Raw genomic sequence first — 19,130 nt, 5'->3', positions numbered from 1 at the left:
TAAATGTATTTAATTCAAATCTGCCACCTAAGTTAATTTAACCGAATAAATTGCATTAATTTATCGACCGTGACTTGTCACAGTCGCCGTAGAGAAGAAAAAATTCTTCCTCCAACGGTGATGTGGCTGTGGACCGGTTGTGATTACTGGTCACAAACTCAGACTTGGGCTCATCATCTTTGGCTTCTGCCGACATGCTGTTTTCAAGTATAAAAACTTTAAGAACGATATTAACATAGTTGGTTTAGCAAAAATAAATTGTATTTCAATTGAACTTTACCCATAAAATTTAAGATTTGAAATTTATATTTATCACTGTAGAAAGATGTTATCTGAATATGATCCTAACTTAAGATAAAGATACTTGTGGAAAAAAAAAAGTTGTATAAAAAGGATACTGGCCAACCTCTAAGGGGTGAGATGAGATGGTAGGAATTTTCTCTTCCTTAATCAGAATTCTCGAGTTCAAACTCTAGGTGTGAAGTTTCTTTAAATGCTCGAAAGGGAGCGATTTGCCTTTCTTTATGGATCTAGGGATGACCACAGTTTGGATTTTCCATAGTCCGGTTTCGGTTGAAACCATGAAAAAAATATTCTTAAAAAAATTCTCAACTAATTTTTTTATTATAGTTTTTTAAAGCAATTTTAAAGAATTTTTATTAAATTGATTTAGTTTTATTCAATATCATTGTTATCATTATTATTTACTCAAAGCTACAAGTCATAAAAAAATATTTTAAAAATCAGTGGTTCCAAAACCATCTTAGAAACCATTTAAAAGTGGTTCGATTCTAATTTCACCACTTTTATAATCGAAACTGACGATTCTAAAATTGTAATCATGTCTATATAGATCTGTCCTACGTAAATCCTGATTATTCGAATCGTTGGGCTTTGGACACAGGATGGTTAAAAAACTGGGCCAGGTTGTGGGGTTCAGCTGATCTTATTCAGCCGACCTGTTTTTAAAATGCCAATATTTCAAAGGCGGGTTCAGTTCTTGGTTAGAGTTAGGTCCATGCCTATTCATACTCCATGAACCATGGACCATGAACCACGGACCACCCAAGGTGCACTCCCAAGAAGGTTCGAGTTTAGCTATTTATGACCATTTCTATCGAGCAAAATTAATAACACTCCCATAATCATTCATTTAGGTGATATCCCTCCATAGATATGGCTTCTTTCCTTATTATTTTTTGCTTATACTAGATTTCAGGCTAAAACTCAAAAATTATTTACATTTAACTCTTTCAATTTAATTATTTAATTAATGCTCAGACTACTTGTTTTGTACCGTAGTGTATAGCAAATACATTAAATCAGAAAATTGTATAAGGCTAGTCTCGAGCTAGACTCTTCAACCTTAACAATTAATTTTGGAGACATAATTATGTTAAATTGATATAATTAGCTATTCTAATAACATTTTATAATCCTTAAACAAACCCAAGTGTGCAGGATCGGAGATTTAAAATCTAAAATCATTACTGTTAAAATAACTTTATTATCTGAATATCACTCTAATAGGAGCATGAAAACAATTAATAGAGAATTTATAAACTATATCTTTACAATTCCGATCTCATTCCACATTAGTTGTATATAAATCTGTGGCGAAATTTTCACCAGGTGTTGGAAATATAAATCTGTCAACTCCCATCTATGAAAAGTTGTTATCCAAACTAACATGGATTTTGTGGAAAATGACAGAAATTGGCATTTGATGATGTTCATTCATATAGAGAATATATGCTTCTCTACTCTCTAATTAAAGAGCACTAATCTCAAATATATATATTACTAAAAAAAAATATGAATAAAGAGAGATAAACAGCAGAAAATATAGCCTTAATCGCTGAGTGTGAGAGTGAAAATTTATACCATATTTGGCAATAACTATTTATGCAGCATTTAGGTGTTTTGATTAGAGTTAAAACTATCTCTATTATTTATAATATTTGATGACACGGTGTTTATACTCGTATTTAGAATTTAAAAGAGCAAATTATGAAACATTATTTCCTTTAATATTTAATGAAGCATCAGTAAAACAATTGATGACTACTAACATATTTAATAACTATTAAAATAACTAATTTTAATAAGTAATTATTATAAAATCCTATTTAGTAAGGAATAATGTGACTCGTCATTCACTAAAATGTCACTTGTGATGCTGGAAACATAAGCTAAGTCATTATTTCAAAATGACTCTAAATAAGATAAAATGAAGAAAAATTTAAATTTTATCATCAAAATAGTTAAGAAATTTAGTGGGAAAAAAAAGGACAAAAATGAAGATCAAGTGCAGGACATCAACATCAAAGATGATAGAGACCTTGATTAAAATTGTAGAGGATAATGTTCAAAAATTAAACAAGAAAGACTAGAATCAGATGGTCCCAGCTTACAGCTCTAGCACCGTCTTGATTTCCCCCATGTGGGAGACGGCCATCTGAACAGGTGACCATCCAATGGAATCACGCCACGTGTGAATAGGAACGTTGAGTTCACGTGTGCGCAAGTAACAATAATAGAAGCACAGCCACGGAGGGCTAGTAGTAGTGGGTCCTACAAAAGTTTCGTCGTGGGACCACCCCCCACACGAACATATCACAGCTTAGCTTAACTAGCCGAGCCGAACTGGAGAGCAAGACGACGACAGCTCAGAAACGGTTAAGGCCTAACAGGATATTACCGAAATAACGCGGGAAGACACCAAAAATGGCATTAATTAATATTTTGACATTGTATAGGGATAAAAGTGGACCAGCGGCTATTTTTTCCCCCTTAATCAAGCGTCAACATGGTCCCATTTTGATTTTGATTAACGGTCCAGATGTGATAGTTGCTGAACTTTTTTGACCCCTGCTACCATTTTTACTATTTATGTTTTAAATTTCCAATCTCAGTGAAAGAAGTAAATCTATTTACTACTCGGATTCAAAATTGATTTTTCAAAAAGCAGCTTTTAAATGATGTGGCAAAAAATTAATTTTAAACAATTATTTAATTATTTTGAAATTTAGTAATTAAAACATATTATAGTAAAAATAAATTTTAATAGTTTGGATTAACCTGTGAAAGTCTCAATAAATGGTTTGCAAATGCATTAATGGCGTATCATTTTCGTTCATGTACCTGCCAAGGGACATGCTAGGAATATAAATGTACATGATGGTTATTTTTCTTTTGGCTGGATATATAAATCGGGACATATCATTTTCAACTTTTAATTTATATAAATGTATAAATATATTAGCTATTAAATAGAAGTTTAAAGATTTCCTTTAAAAAAAAAAAAGAAGTTTAAATATTTTTCAATTACCTAACAAATATTCAATCGTTGCAATTCTTTTAACATATTCAAAAAAAATATTGAATAATAATATTACACAAATTTCCTTGAAGTAATTATATTTAGCATTATTAGATTTAAATATGTTGAGGTTAATCATGTATTCGCAAAATTTAAATTTGCTGCATGTATCGAGTATATATTAGATTTATTAATTTTTTTTGTTTGCATATATTTTTACGTTCAAACAAAATATGACATTCAGATAAATATTCTTCTCAACAGTAATAATTCTAACTCTTAAACCTGATGCATAAAGTTTACTTTGAGGCTCGAGTCGACACTCATATTGAAATTACAGAATTAGTAAATGAAAAAAATAAAATTTCTCATTGGTTTTTTATCGATAAAATAAAAAGTATATCTATTTAATCAAATGACCTTAAAACTTCAAAATTTACATTAAAAATAGATATGTAAATTGCATTTACAAATTAATAGTCGATATTTATGGTTTTGATCATTGAAATGGGGACCAAAGAATTCAAAAAAAAAAAAAAAAAAAAAATTCTTATCTGCATCTAGAATCTAGAAACCGAATTGTGGTTAACTTGTGCTTTGCGAGTGCAGTTTTTGTAAAACAATGTTGAATTAGATATATGTATTTTATAGATTTCTGGAAACATTTGTAAGAAAAAACATGAGAGTTGAGAATGAGAGGTGGTTAATGTTGGGAAAAAGAAGCAAAAAAAAAAAAATACCGAGGGGAGCCCATTCACTGAGCTGTGTAATGATGGGATGCATGTGGGTAGGACTCAGAACCCAGTTAGATACCTCTCTCTTTTTCTGCTATTTAACACTATTTTTTAATATCAAACTGAAAAAGGGGGAAGAGCTTTTACGAGGGACAAAATTCCACAACCTAATTGCTCTATTTCTTCTTTCTCTGACTGCCTTTGCTTGCCTGCCAACATCCTTTTATATATATATATATATATATATATATCATTAAATTCCCCACCGCTAGTTTTCATCTCCAAAATAGCATCTTCAACTATTCAAATCTATGTCCGTTTAATAATTCATGTAACTCGATTAATCTCCATTCGCTTCGAGAAACACGGCAGCTGGCTGCTGATGGTTCGATTATTGCTAAATTAAATAATCCTTAATAGTGCTAAATTTATTTTCAAGACATAAGAGTTTAAGAATCATGGTTAAAGCTAACTTGATTTATTCTTAAATTTGATACTGATATGGTTAGGTTCTTTTGTCGGGTTCGTAAGTGTAATTTTTCATGGTACAGGTGTGGAATAACTGTCCCTGTTTCTCCTTTTGGTTGAAAAGTACAAGCAAATAACAATTAACCACATGCCCTTTTTGACATTAATGCATAAAAAGATTCAAGAAAATACAGTAGCTAATTATGAAATCTCAGGGGAAATAAAAAGAAAAACACAACTAGATCCAAGAAAACGTCTAGCAGCCAAAATTAATTAATTATGGTTTAATCTATTATTAGCCATATATGTTATGATTACACATAATTTGACAAAGTGAAAAGGAAGGTGCATGGAGTAGAAAGTGAAAACAGTAATTTTGATTGTCATGATTAAAACTATGATTAACGAAAAGCTTTAGCCTTTATAAGGAGGAGAAAGTGGCACTGTCAAAAGATGCTCTGCCTCTCATTCTCTCACTCACTTCTGCAAATTTTACAGAAACTTCACAGTGCGCATGGAAGAGCATGACCAAAACCGAAAAGGGTAGTCAGAGCTTTTCCCCCACTTCTACATTATAAAAATCTAAAATAATTAATCAGTTAAACATTCAATATTCAATATATATATATAATATATATATATATTAATATAAGCTTCTCTGAAATCTCATGCTCCCCATCTGCAAAAAATATACTCTTACATATCCACCAAACTGACCAAAAAGCCTTATCTTTTTTCAAACCCCATTACACCTCTTTCAACTGTTGCAACTATATATATTTTATTCTGGGGCTTCTTTTATTATATATTTTCTCATATTTTACATGTTCAAGTACTATTAGCAATTTCTTTTTAGTATTATAGTATTCAGCCTTACATTTTTTCCTATCTATATAAGCATATATGCCCTTTTGCAAGCCATAACACTGTATCAACATTTGGTCATTAACATCGTCATCATCGTCCATAGTATATAGTTCAAGGTAAAGGAGCTTAATTTATTTCTCTGTTAACTTTCTATGCACATTTAAGTTCTCTTGAAACCAGTTTCTTGAATTTCTTGGTGGGAATTGTTTGTCTTTATTATATGGAATGCTTGCTGACAAATATTAGTTGCTAAAACTGACGTTAGGCGATGGCTGTTTTGTTCGTGATCACAGTTTTCATGGTTCAGAAATTAAAGAGGGTTGGTTAGTGCAAGTACAGAGATTATAGACAGAGCTGAGGCCGTTTGTTCCAAGTTTGTCTCCATTATTTACAATTTTATAAAGAAAAAATATTTCCAACTGGTGGCTTCTTTGCCGTTCTTACTTGGCTGGCAGTTGTTGGATCTGGAATCATAACTGGTATTTATATTTGTATATTCTTTGTTTTGAGATTTGACATATCAATTCTTGATTTATTTTTTGAGCTTTTCTTGATTCTTGATATTTATACATTTCTTGATTTATAGGCGTAGAGAGGATTGATCAATGGATAGTTTGGGATGGGATGATTCACAAGTCCTTACAAACACATCAGCTTTGTGGAGCAATCCACAACATGCAATACCTCTGTGGAGCAATCAAGAAAATGAAGAAAGCTTGATTGCTTCTAATTCAAATTCCTGCCCTTTTGGTGACAAGATAGATCTAACAGAAGATATCTTCAATCAATTTCAAGACCTTCAAAAGATCAATTCAAATTCTGATCAAAGAGTAAGTGACATTAATGATTCTTGAAATTACTCTAGCCAATTCTTGATTTTGACTCCATATAAAATCAATGTAGTCTCTAATTTTGAATCTAATAATTAATTGCAGCGCCAAGAGACTACAAGAATAGTTGCAGGTACAGTTCTTGCAAAATCAACTCAAGAATTATACTCTTCTCCTTACGCTACGACTTGTTTTGGCATGAGTAATGATCAATCAAGAATCATCAATGGCGGGTTACCAAATAGAAAGGGTAACGGTGTTCCAAAATCTGTTTCTCTTGAATCTCTTGATTGCTTACTCTCAGCTACTAATAGCAACACCGACACATCAGTAGAAGACGATGGGATTTCTATGATCTTCTCTGATTGTAGAAAAAATTTGTGGACATTTGGAAATAATAATAATAGTGCAGTTTCATCTGGAGAATCCGAAAACAATACTTCCAATACAAGAAACAAAGAAGTGCATTACAAAATAAGTGAGCTCGACGAATCTGTTTCTCAGAGTACTTGTTCAGATAAAAAATGCTCACAAGTTCCAACAAAGAGAAGCAACAATGATAAATATACTTATTTTGATCTTCTACAACATGATTGTTCTGCTACAGAAGGTGGCTTTAGGCTCATTTCTGAAAACCCATCAAAGCCAATAAAAAGACAGAGATCATCATCAGATAAGCGCCCAGGCCCATCGAATATCAACTTTCAGCAACCGAGTTCTTCAGTATCTTCTTCAGTAATTGATCAAGAGCCTGATCCGGAAGCAATTGCACAAATGAAGGAAATGATTTATAGAGCTGCAGCTTTTAGGCCAGTCAATTTAGGCTTGGAAATAGTGGAGAAGCCAAAAAGAAAGAATGTTAGAATATCAACTGATCCACAAACAGTGGCTGCAAGGCAAAGAAGAGAACGAATAAGTGAAAGAATTAGGGTTTTGCAGAGGCTGGTCCCAGGAGGAAGCAAGATGGACACTGCATCAATGCTCGATGAGGCTGCAAATTATCTTAAGTTCTTAAGGTCACAAGTCAAAGCACTAGAAAATATTGGCCACAAACTTGACTCAGTTAATTGTCCACCAACAAACATTGCTTTCTCTTCTTTACCTTTCAATAACCACACTAATTTTCCCATGCAGACTCACTTTCCACTTCAAAACCCTAATCATATTCACCACCCTCAGAGTTGAAAAGCTAATTTAAAAAAAAAAAAAAAAACCCACTACAATAATGGATCCCTTAATCATGATTTAGTTATCATCATTTCCATCTCCAATGATTTGATTAAGGATCCAAAGCCCATTTTCTAGCCTAAAAAACAAGTACAAAAAAGCTAATCCAAGATCCTTACTCATAATCTTCATCATTACATTTCTGTGACCCAAAGAGTTAAAAGCTTTCCACTAATGATAGGTTTCCTAATTATTATCATCATTACATCCACCTTGTCCAAGAGCAAACAAGGAAAAGAGTAACTTTTGTGTAGTTCCATCTTCTCTACTGTTTTTGCTAATTCCACCATATAAAAAATAGTGGAATTATTGGAATTGTGGGAGAAAATGACAGTGCAAATAGTAAAATAGTTTAGGTATATCACTGCCTTTTTTGTTACATACAGAAAGGCAAAGCAATTATAACACCTATGATTAAGATCAAGGGCTAGAAAGTGATTATCACTTTATTAGCTTCTGTTTTAATAGTTTGTTTAATGTATTCAATGTACTTAAACCTTACTTTGCTTGGAGATCTTTATGATGTTTATTTTAATCTAAAATTTGTAGCTAATCAATGTAAGACATTCTCTTAAGAATTGTGAGGTCCAGTCAGTGGTCCTGTCTCCTTGATTCAATCCAAAGCGTGCCCTTGAAAATCACCCCGAACCTCATTGCTTTGCACATGTTTATGCTTCTTTTTTGGCAGGTGGTTCTATTTTTTATACTTACAAAACCATTTTCTCCATTTTTAATTTTGTGATTCCTAGTATTTTATCAAGCTAATGATATATTCATTATGATTATGATGGTGTCGAAGTGGGTTTATTATATATAAATTTGGCAGTTTTGCCTTTTGTCTTATATATTTATTTTTTATTTAATAAAAGAATTGGTTGTTTATGTTTAAATTAAAAGATTTATAAAAACAAAATCCTTTCACAAGTCTTGGGATTGAACTCAATATCCATCGAATTTTCTACCTTTATATCTTTTTCTCCTTTGATATATATGTTTAATAAAAGAATTAATATATTTAAATTCAGTTTATAGACTTATCTATAGATTAAACTAATAAAAAATAATATTCTATTAAAATAAAGATATTTCTAACAATTTATCGGAAAAGAAAACGATCAAGTGTAAACAATATTAAAAAATCTGTTTTTCGATTGTTTCATTTATAGGCGAACTAGGAAAATTTAATTCTTGGACATGATTGATTTTTAAGTCAAAATTTTTTTTTTCCAATTAAATAGGTATAGGTTTTGATTGGAAGGAAGAGAGTGTTTTAATATGTGTGGTTGGGATTACATTTGCTATATTTAGACATTCTGTTGTGAAAGGAACCTAGATCTCTCTCTCTCTCTATTTGACAAAATGCCATAGCTTAGAAGAGAGATGTCCCAAAATAACAAATTTGCGTGTATAGAAAAATCATGAATACTTGTATTTTGTAGCCATTCTCAACTTGCAAATTTGACTATTTCTTAAACAGTTGAGGATATGGTTGTTTTGTTATGGACAGCTACATTTTCCATTGGCTCAACCATAGCACCAAGCGACGAGCAAGCTAAGCTAGCCATCTCTACCTTCTTTAAAGCTTTCATATATATATATATATATATATATAAGGAACCTTCATTAATTTGTTACAACGTTCTAGAGGAAAAAGAAAAAAAAAAATCGATATGAACCCCTTTAATTATTGGTCTTCAATCAGAAATTGTCACTAGGCACGACAATGTTGACTTGATCTATACCTTTTTTTTTCTTTTTACCCCTATTTTTTTCTTGTAGGATTTGAATGATTGATTTTTTTTTTTTTTTGCTTTCTAGTGGATGGCGATTTAAAGGGAAGATAACATAATATATTCTTTTGCTTATTGCAACCAATAAATATGACTTGGTTATTTATTAGTATTTCTATTTCATTTTTTTTTCTAATTATATATATATGTACAGAAAAAGAAAATTTTATTTATTGAAATTTAAATTTGATTTCAAATAATTTTACTTTTCTTATTAAACTGATACCATTAATGTGTCTAATCACAATAAAAATAGAAGTTGTATTACTAATGAATTTAACTTTAATGGCATTTGAGTCATTTTTATAATTGCGATTTTAGCTACGATGTTTGAGAATTTTAATTATGTTTTGTGACGCATAACGTAATATAACTAAAAATATTTTTAGTTTAAACATTATATATATTAATAATTTATTTACATTTATATTACGTTACATTACAACTTATCAATCTTAGAATTATGTATTTATTAATTTCTTTATATATAATAATAATATATATTTTTTTCTATTTTGCTTTGTTCAATGAACTATGTATTAGTTCTTGAAGAAAGGCAAATTTTTAAATGTTTTGCAAATTGTAGGTCCTCGTTCAAACTACAAGGATAGGTTGTTTTTATGAAAGGAAGTTTTCTAAGGTGATGGAAACTTTTCCTCCTATAACGGAAAAGAAAAATAAGTTGTTTAGAGAAATGTTTCCTCTCCAGTGTGAGAGCGATTTTCTGAAGCAAACCTGAAAATAGACGGACGATGGTTCACCTCGTTGAGTTAATTTACGTAACAAAGCCCACATTAGCCCAAGCCCAATACTAGAAAAGTGGATCCATTTGAGTGATCGTTCCACAGAAGACCTATATAGATAATAACAAAGGAAAAAAAAAGCCTAATAAATTTCTCTACTTGGAATTCCCGTTCTCTGTTTATTTCTTTAGATGAGCCTAACATGCAAGTGTCGTTCCGGAAATCGAGCAAAACTACTTGTCGTTTTGCAGCATCAACTGATAACTTGACTCCATAAACTATCCTCTCATCTAATAGATCTCCTCATGAATGTTCAGAATGCCTTTTTGAAAAAAACCATTTTACTTGTGGAATCAAATCTAAATAAAGTGACTTTAGCCGTGCATGCAACTGGAAAGTTAACTCAAATGAAATCTCAAATTCAATAATCTTCATCCAAATACATCTTCTCATGAATTTTTTGGCTGCTCTCTGATTAAACCATTTTGCCAAATTGTATGTGCAGATCTACTGTATGAATCTGATGAAATGTATCTGGATGCGGATACATTAAGTATCATATATATCAGAAAAGAAGAAGATATTGTTTAAATGTGAATTACCAAAAATTGAGCTAGCTAGATTCTCATTTCATGCCTCCAAAGTCTATGTAGTTTATAAAGCAGTGGCCAAACCAAATTGTTTGAGTTACAGCAGCAAACAGTCATGGCCAAAGTTTTTATGCTGCTTTCATTTCAAATTCTATTTCTAACAAGCATTCTTACTATTATTACAGGAAGTTTCAGCTCAGGCTTTACCTTGGATCTCATACACATTGACTCTCCAAACTCTCCTTACTACAATGGAAACCTTACCCATGTTGAGAAATTGCAAAGGCTTGGTCTTCAATCAAAAGCCCGTGCCTATTACCTTTCTCACGCAGAACAAAATGCATCATTTCCTCAGACAATTCGCGGTCAGGTCCAAGTTCAACCTATGTCGATCCACATGGTACAAGTATCCGTCGGAACGTTCCATGATCGAAACCCTCATCATATTCAATATTTTCTCATGTTTGATACTGGTAGTGATCTCACATGGCTACAATGCGAAGATTGCGCAAGCTCAGGCCACCATTGTTTTCCCCAAGCAGAACCTCTTTTTCCAAGTAGTAGGTCTTTTACTTATCGCCCTGTACCTTGCAATGACCATCGGTATTGCACTTCACATAGGTGTAATGGCAAGTTTTGTACTTATTTTATTGAATATCAAGATCAAGCCCAAACAACAGGGACTCTTGCACATGATACGTTCACTTTTGGTTCGAGTGCTGGGCATGGTCGCGAAGAAAGTATTGAACTGATATTTGGCTGTGGATTTGACCAAAAACATTTTGATTTCGTTACCAGTAGAGAAAACAGAATGGCTGGTTATTTGGGTTTGGGAGTGACTCGACTCTATTATTCTTTTATAGATCAAACGAGGCATCTGACGGATGGTCGTTTCTCATATTGTCTGCCACAAACCAATGACAATGGTGATGTGCCTCCTAGTTTGTTAAGATTTGGTTCAGACATACCAAGATCAAGACAACATTTACATACAACAAGGTTGTTGACTCACCACGATGCACATGGTTACTTCTTAAAGTTAAAGGATATGAGCCTTGCAGGAAACCGACTACACATCCCTGAGCGATTTTTCGAAAGAGGAAATAGTGGTAGTCTAGGATGTGTCATAGACTCAGGAAGTGGATGCTCTTTTATTGCTGAGCGCCCTTTCAATATGCTGAAAACAGCAATGATAGATTACTTTGAACACAAACCGGGATTTCAACTAGTTGATGAATTGTATGGCTTCAATCTTTGCTTTGAAAGGCCAGACTCTGCAGGGTTCGGACAGCTTCCGAGAATCACATTTCATTTTGAAGGGGGTGATATTGAAGTGAGGCCAGAGAATCTGTATGTGCTTGGTGAACATGGCCGGTTTTATAAATTTTTTTGCTTGGCGATGTACAAAGCAACAAATGGATTGACCATTATCGGAGCACGCCAACAAGCAGACCAGCGTGTGATTTATGACACTCAACATATGCAATTGCATTTTGGTCCTGAGGATTGTGCTCATAATGCTTGAAGTTTGCCTTGTTTATCTTTGAATTTATAATAAATATGATCCATCCACCCTTTTTTTAATATTGATGATGGCATTCAAGTTTTCTTTTTTCTTCATATATATCTATAAAGAATGCATATATTAATTAAATAGCATAAACTATATGAAACTTGATGTCAAATAGGTTACCTTAACATCATGAACAAATTGGCTATTTGAAATGCATTTTGGAAATTTTTTAAAATATTTACAGAAAAAAAGGTAGACTTCCACAAGTTTAATAGAAATTATTTTTCTATATATTTAATTTAAATTGTAGTATTTCATTTTTTATTGAAATCATTTTTCCAATATTAAAATCACCCTCCTCCATTAGATACCAATCCAAATCAACTTCAGATGGGTGAGTAAAAACCCAGTTCTATTTAAAGAGAGTAGATATGAGTTTTAAAAAATAAAACCCAATTTCCCAAATACCTTGCCATTTAATTTTTTCTTTTATTATATGTTAATCTTATATTCTCTATTTTTAAATTTATTTTTTAACAAAATCTAACTCGAAGCCATACTGCTAAGGGCAAGTATATATTTTAATCTCACAGGACGGATATGGCTATTTGAAAACCCACCCCTTGTGATCCCTAAATTTTGAACATTTTGATACCATTCGCATGAGGATCTTCGTCTCTATTTATCTGCAGATTTTTGATTGAACAGTCAGCTTATGAGCTATCTTGAGCGACACTAAATACTCTCTTAAGGGAGATTTTATAGTGGATTAATTATAAATAATTTTTATATTCCTTACATCCCAAGCTCTAGAAATTAACAGCAGATGGCAGGTTGGTTAATGTTAAAAGACTAATGCATTTTGAATCTCCAAATTCTTGATTTATTGCTTAATAATTTGCAAATCAAAGAGAAAAACAATGCCTAAAAATTGCACAAAAACACAGAATATTTATGTTGTTGCTGGTCGGTTTCCTTCAAAACGATTCCAACTTTGCTTCTGTACGCGTTAACCCAATCCTTTTAGGAATAGGAACTGACCGTGAAATCAAGATATATAAGAGTAGCTAAAATCTTAGAAACCCAAAATAGAGCAAGCCCTCTTTCTAGTTAATCATGGGAAAGCGAAAGTCAAAAAGATTTGAACGGAATAGGCAAAAGAGAATCAAAGTAGAAGCAGAAGGCGAAGACGCCATTATTAGTTCAACTGACAGGTTATCTGCGCTGCCTGAACCCCTCATGCTCCAAATCTTCTTGTTGTTGCCGCCAATAGATGCACTTCACATAAGCCTTTTGTCGAAATCATGGCGGCGTTTATGGAATTCTATCCCAATAGAGAATTTTGAATTCAAATATTTATCTTTCCAAAGAAGGTTACGTAACGAAAATTTGGTAGCAAAAGAAAAAGCAGATAGGTTCTTAAAATTCATTGATGATTCATTGCAAAAGCTCGAAGATGTTATCAACGAAGTGAAAATTGAGACTTTCGTGCTACATCTGCACGCAGCTGTTCACGCTGTAACTAGTTATGATTTGTTTTCTCACATGAAACAATGGATGAGACTCGTCGCCAAGAAACACATCAAACACCTAGACATGAAAACCAATCTCAGACACCCATGTGTTAATTTACCTGCTACAACCTTTCTGGCTCAATCATTATCTACATTGAAGTTACAAGGTTTTGCATTGCCTGATAACTTACTATTTTTCGTCAATCTGAATTTTCCTTGCTTGCAAAATCTCTCTCTGATAAGAGTTTATGCTGAAGAAAGGGTGGCAGAAAAGCTTTTGTCTTCTTGCCCTTTCCTCGAGGAATTATATATGAAAGAATGTCGAGGATTAGACGATTTATTATGCATTCCTAACCTTCCCAAGTTAACTAAGGTTAGTCTAATTTCTAACTCAAACACATTTGTTGCCTTTGAAGCATCAAATGTTCAACTTCTTATCTTTAAAGTGTCTGGTTATTCTTTACCGAATTTAAATGGTTGTAAGGATCTGAAACATTTGAAAGTAAGTGCTAATAGAGACATTAGTAGCCTATGGATTCAGCAAATTCTTGATAAATTCGATCAGCTTGAGACCTTGCATTTAAAATATTTTCCTACTTCTCGAAAAGTCGAAATTTCAAGCCGTCATCAGCTGAAGAGCTTAAGTTTGGTCCATTTTCATGAGGATGTATATTTAATTAAGATTGATGCTCCAAACCTTGAATCGTACGAATACAAGAATAATAGAAGTCTACCTCTTTCCTATCCAATAAACAGTCCAAGTCTACAAGTTGCTCGTCTCTTTTTAGACACAGGAATGTATCTGGACACCATGTGGTTTCGTAGATTGAGGAATTATCTCTTTCAAACGTTCCACAAACATCAAGTTTTGAATCTACGGCTCGGCTCTTCTCAGGTATATCAAAAGATTCAATGCTCTTCGCTATATATATATATATATATATATATATATTCCTCTTCCATATATGTTTATATAGTCATGTTGTGTGTTGTTTCTGCTGATCATAGTTTTGTCTTCTTTTTTGCTTTTATTTGAAGATTAAATTCGATCCATGGACAGAAGATCTTCAACCATCCAAAGTTGAACGTGTAGAGATAGAAGTTTTGAACTCGAGAATGAGTTATTCAGCTCTTTTGAATGGATTATTATGGTGTGCTCACCCAACAGCTCTATATGTGAAGGGATCCAAAAGCAACATAGATTTCATTGCGGTACTTAATATTTTGCATTGTAATCTTTTCGTTTGGTCTGATAATTTGTGAAGTGATCTCTAATCTGGCATTTTCTTTTACAGTTCCTTTGCGAGACTCTCCTTACAAACATGGAAGAAATTGAGCAGTGTTCTTGTGAATTGAAGTGGTGCTGGCGCCATCTCTTAAAAGATGTTAAGATGAAGATCGGGATTAATGACAAGGTTAAGGAATTTGAGTTTGATGAAGGGTTTGCATTCGAGTCATTGCCAACTCTTAGAGCAAACGTGCAAGTTATTTTTGAATTAATATGGTGAAAGGGAAAATTTTCTTCTCTGATTTCAGTTCATTTGATCCAATTCTTTCTACTTTTTTTTTTTTTTTTTCATGTACTACAATATATATACACATATGGTTTTATTTGGTTTAATAAAAATATACCATCTTCATAATTAATATTAACATAGACTTCTCCTAATGAATCAAAAAAAAAATATTAACCTAGACTTGGTCTTTGACTCACATACAAAGCAATAAAAAAGAAGACTTATCATTTATTAATCTTTTAATCTAAAAAAAATAATAATAACTAATTGGGGCTAAATAATCCAAAAAATTGAATGTTTCTTTGAAATAATGTTCTGAGAATTAGACCGATCGCTGAACCGATAAGGATAGGAGTTCAGTGAACCAAAATGTTTGATCGGATTTTATACAGTTCAACCTAATATTTTATATATATATAATATTTTTAAATATATTTTAAGATATATAATTAAAAATATAAGATTTATAAATATTGAATAATACTTAAAAATAATAAAAAATAGCTAAATTTACTATATTAAACAAAAACTAACCAAAGCTACATAATCCTGTGTTTGTGCAACTTAGCTCTTGGTATATGAGACTACTTCATACACCAAGCTAATCAACTAAGATTTATTTTATTACTAATAAAAATGAAGTGTTTTTTTTTTAATTTGCTTTTTTTCATTGAAATAAAAAATTTAATATTTTTTTATTTTATATTTATTTATTTAAAATATTAATATCTTATTTATTTAGTATATTATATTTTAAGCGAGTGAATATAACTTTTAAAAATTATCATACCTCGTGTTTTCGTGCAACTGGGGCGGGTCGTTTTCTTCGAGTTTCAAAATTGAATTTCCTGAACGAGAAGAGGCTGCAATGCTTCAAAATTAAGATTAGGGTGTCGTTCCCATTAGTGAATTTTTTTTTCAATATTTTAAAATAAATTATAAATTGTAATTTTCATATTCAGCTTCAGGAGCTGAATGCAATAAACCAGAGATACTGTTGGAGATCCATAGCCCGGGCGCTCATACCAAGCAAAATGGCAACGCCGCCGCCGGGAGCAAGCTTCGAGGGAAATCCTCCGGCTCCGCCGCAGCCGCCAGGAACTGACATGACTGGAATATGCTTCAGAGACCAGTTATGGCTGAACACTTATCCTCTCGATAGAAACCTAATATTTGATTACTTTGCCTTGTCCCCTTTCTATGACTGGACTTGCAATAATGAGCAGCTGCGATTGCAATCCATTCACCCTCTCGATCTCTCCCACCTCTCGTAAGTACGTCTTTATGTACCTATTTCTGTTTCAATGTGATTTTGTAGGTCGCTCTTGGAATCTGAAAGTTTGATCAATTTTCAATTTTGCTATAAAATCTGTAATTTTGTTTCAAAACTTGAAATTTCGACATTAAATTGATTAGGTATTGTTTCTTCGAGGTATTAGAAGATTCAAGAATGAAAATTTTAGTTAATTTGGTTTTCTATTGGTAAAGGAAAATGACGGGCATGGAATACATGCTGAGTGAAGTAATGGAGCCCAATCTTTTTGTCATTCGTAAGCAGAAGAGAGATAGTCCTGAGAAGGTCACACCTATGCTTACTTACTATATATTGGATGGATCAATATACCAAGCACCACAGCTTTGCAATGTCTTTGCAGCTCGAATTGTAAGTTTCTGTTTTTCTGTTTGTGAATTGTCACAAATAATCTTAGTTGGGGTTGATAAGTTGATTTTACTTTTATCAAATGATCTAAATGTTATGTTAAAAGCTTTATAAGATAAGCTTGTGAAGAAAATCTGATGTTTTTTGGTCCTAAGCCATTATTGATTGAGTGTAACCTTGTGACAGGGACGGGCTTTGTATTATATATCAAAAGCCTTTACTAATGCTGCCTCAAAGTTGGAAAAGATTGGATATGGTATTGAATTAACTTTGCTCGTTTTACTTATTTAGGAGAGTACTTTTGCATTTTGGAGAGTGCTGCTCTTACTTTTTCTGGTTGCAGTTATCAGTTGTTGGTTTTCCAAGTGATTGATGAGCCACAATTTTTTGCTTCTTTCTAAATGTATTTTTGTGTTTATGGATGGATGCAGATAACTAATTGCATTTTAATCATATGTAATTCACTGGTTAATGTGGGATTGATCAACAGACTTTTGAACCTAATGAAAAAGATATTCTGACTTCTACTCACGATTATGGATAATGTTTCTGACAGTAAATTCCTTTGTCAATCAGTTTTCTTACAAGTGCAATACTTTCCTTCCCATTATATTTCAGATTTGCTATAAGAAAAATATGCTTATTGATGTATTCATGATAAATATGACTGTTATCAGGTTAAGAAGCACCGCAGTTTATGTTGTCTCATGATATAACCTAGCTCTACATATTCCTCATTTGGCTAATTTCTGAAAGCATATTAGCTGCCTAATCCTAATATGTAAACAAAGCTTCAATTTCAATCAACTGCATGCCGATGTATTTTGTAAGTAGGATTAAGGCAGAAAGCTAGAACCATGGAAACATTTTCTGATCACTTAGGTGTTTATTGCATACACGCTTTGAATGCATTAGTAGCCTTTCCTATATGGGTGATTAGTGCTCCATGGACTGAATGACATGCTGGTAGATTTTGATGATCAATAGTGTCTAATGCGGATGTCTTTCTTTTTTTCTTTTTTTTTTTTCAGCTTCTTCAAACAATTTATGTATGATCTTACCTTTTTGTATTTTTTTTTCTTAACTCAGTAACCTGTAGCTTGTAATTTCTTTTTGCCGTATTCAATTGATTTTCCATCTAGTCCAGTAACAAACTAACATTATGGAGTACCTGAATTTGTCTTTGGTTGCCTCTTGAATAGTTAGTAGTAAGAATGGTTGCCTTTGAGAATGTTAATTGTCCACAATTTTGAGGGTGAAGGTCATAATGTTCATAACATATTATTTTTCCTCCTCTAGTTGGATGTTGGTCCTATATTTTTTTCTCCAAGCATGAATTTAAAGTACCTTTGAAGCATGATATATGCATAACCTCTCTCTGTCTGTCCTCTTCGTGTCTCAATGTGCCATAGTATTTCTTTAATGAAGGCCATTCTATGTCATTATTGGTTTTGATTCTTATGTTATTTGTGACGCAGTTGATGAAGGTGAAGGTGTAACTTCTGAATCAAAAGTTGGTAAAGAGTTGATTGACTTCAAGGAAGTTAAGCGAATAGATAGTATTCTTGCCTCCTTACAACGCAAGGTAACTTTTCAGATTTCATTTCCCCTGCATTAATAATATTAATAATGTAACTATCTCTATGTACCATGATATTTGTCTATTTTATGTTTATCATTGTATGCATTGAGAGATTTCTTTCCTATATGGTTGGGTTAAAACATCAGATCTAAGAAGGTTGAAATGATATTATCAATAAGCTAATTGATGAATTTTTCTTCATGAAATAATATATTGAAGTCCATCTTCATCCATGGAAAGCTATAGCTTAACAGTTTTGTTCTTTTGGATACCTGTGTTGCAGTTACCGCCAGCCCCTCCACCACCTCCGTTTCCAGAAGGCTATGTTCCGGTTCCAAGTACGGACACAGAGAAAGGTGCTGAAAGTCAGCAGGGAACTGAGTCACAACCTCTTGCTGTTGATCCAATCATTGATCAAGGTCCTGCCAAAAGGATGAAATTTTGAATCAGAAAGGGTTTTTATATTTATTTCTATCAGGGCATAATCAAATAGACCGTTTTCTAACCTCGTACTTTTCTTGTATCTAATTTTCAAACATGTGGTACTGAACTATGTTAACATGAGTATGCATTCTCTTCAAAATTCAGTCTAATTCGTATTGCATCTCCTAATAACTCTAATCTGGTTTTGTGGAGTATTTAACATTGTTGGCTTGTTCTACGAGCGTAGTTCTCTGTTGGAGTTGGATACTAATTCAAGTTAGATAGTGGCTTAGCTTAGTCTCTCCCAGGTTCAAGGACACGTGCAAATAGGAACATTATGCTGTGGACCT

General features: G+C 32.6%; 4 protein-coding genes across 5 annotated transcripts; all 4 read left to right on the top strand.

Moving 5' to 3' along the window:
• Positions 1 to 5,034: 5,034 nt before the first annotated feature.
• On the top strand, positions 5,035 to 8,183 carry LOC105631694 (basic helix-loop-helix (bHLH) DNA-binding superfamily protein). 2 transcript variants are annotated; one of them, XM_012213866.4, is made up of 4 exons: positions 5,035 to 5,507; positions 5,685 to 5,870; positions 5,978 to 6,221; positions 6,327 to 8,183. In XM_012213866.4, exons 3-4 carry the CDS (start codon positions 5,997 to 5,999, stop codon positions 7,404 to 7,406), a joined length of 1,305 nt encoding a protein of 434 aa, XP_012069256.1. In that variant the 5' UTR covers positions 5,035 to 5,507; positions 5,685 to 5,870; positions 5,978 to 5,996; the 3' UTR covers positions 7,407 to 8,183. The 2 variants fall into 2 exon arrangements, with proteins under 2 accessions (XP_012069256.1, XP_037495401.1); XM_037639473.2 differs by lacking the exon at positions 5,035 to 5,507 and having other exon boundaries at positions 5,582 to 5,870.
• Positions 8,184 to 10,658: 2,475 nt separating this feature from the next.
• LOC105631695 (aspartic proteinase nepenthesin-2) lies at positions 10,659 to 12,155 on the top strand. Its single transcript, XM_012213867.4, has one exon. The coding sequence runs from the start codon at positions 10,687 to 10,689 to the stop codon at positions 12,094 to 12,096; it is 1,410 nt and encodes a 469-aa protein (XP_012069257.1). The 5' UTR covers positions 10,659 to 10,686; the 3' UTR covers positions 12,097 to 12,155.
• Positions 12,156 to 13,011: 856 nt separating this feature from the next.
• LOC105631696 (putative F-box/FBD/LRR-repeat protein At5g56810) lies at positions 13,012 to 15,182 on the top strand. Its single transcript, XM_012213868.4, has 3 exons — positions 13,012 to 14,493; positions 14,637 to 14,810; positions 14,894 to 15,182. The coding sequence occupies exons 1-3, from the start codon at positions 13,201 to 13,203 to the stop codon at positions 15,104 to 15,106; spliced, it is 1,680 nt and encodes a 559-aa protein (XP_012069258.3). The 5' UTR covers positions 13,012 to 13,200; the 3' UTR covers positions 15,107 to 15,182.
• Positions 15,183 to 15,906: 724 nt separating this feature from the next.
• On the top strand, positions 15,907 to 18,950 carry MED6 (RNA polymerase transcriptional regulation mediator-like protein). Its single transcript, XM_012213657.4, has 5 exons — positions 15,907 to 16,385; positions 16,604 to 16,778; positions 16,962 to 17,031; positions 18,254 to 18,360; positions 18,641 to 18,950. The coding sequence occupies exons 1-5, from the start codon at positions 16,150 to 16,152 to the stop codon at positions 18,800 to 18,802; spliced, it is 750 nt and encodes a 249-aa protein (XP_012069047.1). The 5' UTR covers positions 15,907 to 16,149; the 3' UTR covers positions 18,803 to 18,950.
• Positions 18,951 to 19,130: the final 180 nt, after the last annotated feature.

This window comes from Jatropha curcas, chromosome 1 (genome assembly GCF_041381405.1).
Source record: "Jatropha curcas cultivar XTBG-Jc1 chromosome 1, XTBG_Jcur_1.0, whole genome shotgun sequence".
Taxonomy (NCBI): domain Eukaryota; kingdom Viridiplantae; phylum Streptophyta; class Magnoliopsida; order Malpighiales; family Euphorbiaceae; genus Jatropha; species Jatropha curcas.
The sequence above is the reverse complement of the archived record's forward strand: the minus strand, read 5'-3'. Positions and strand labels throughout refer to the sequence as shown.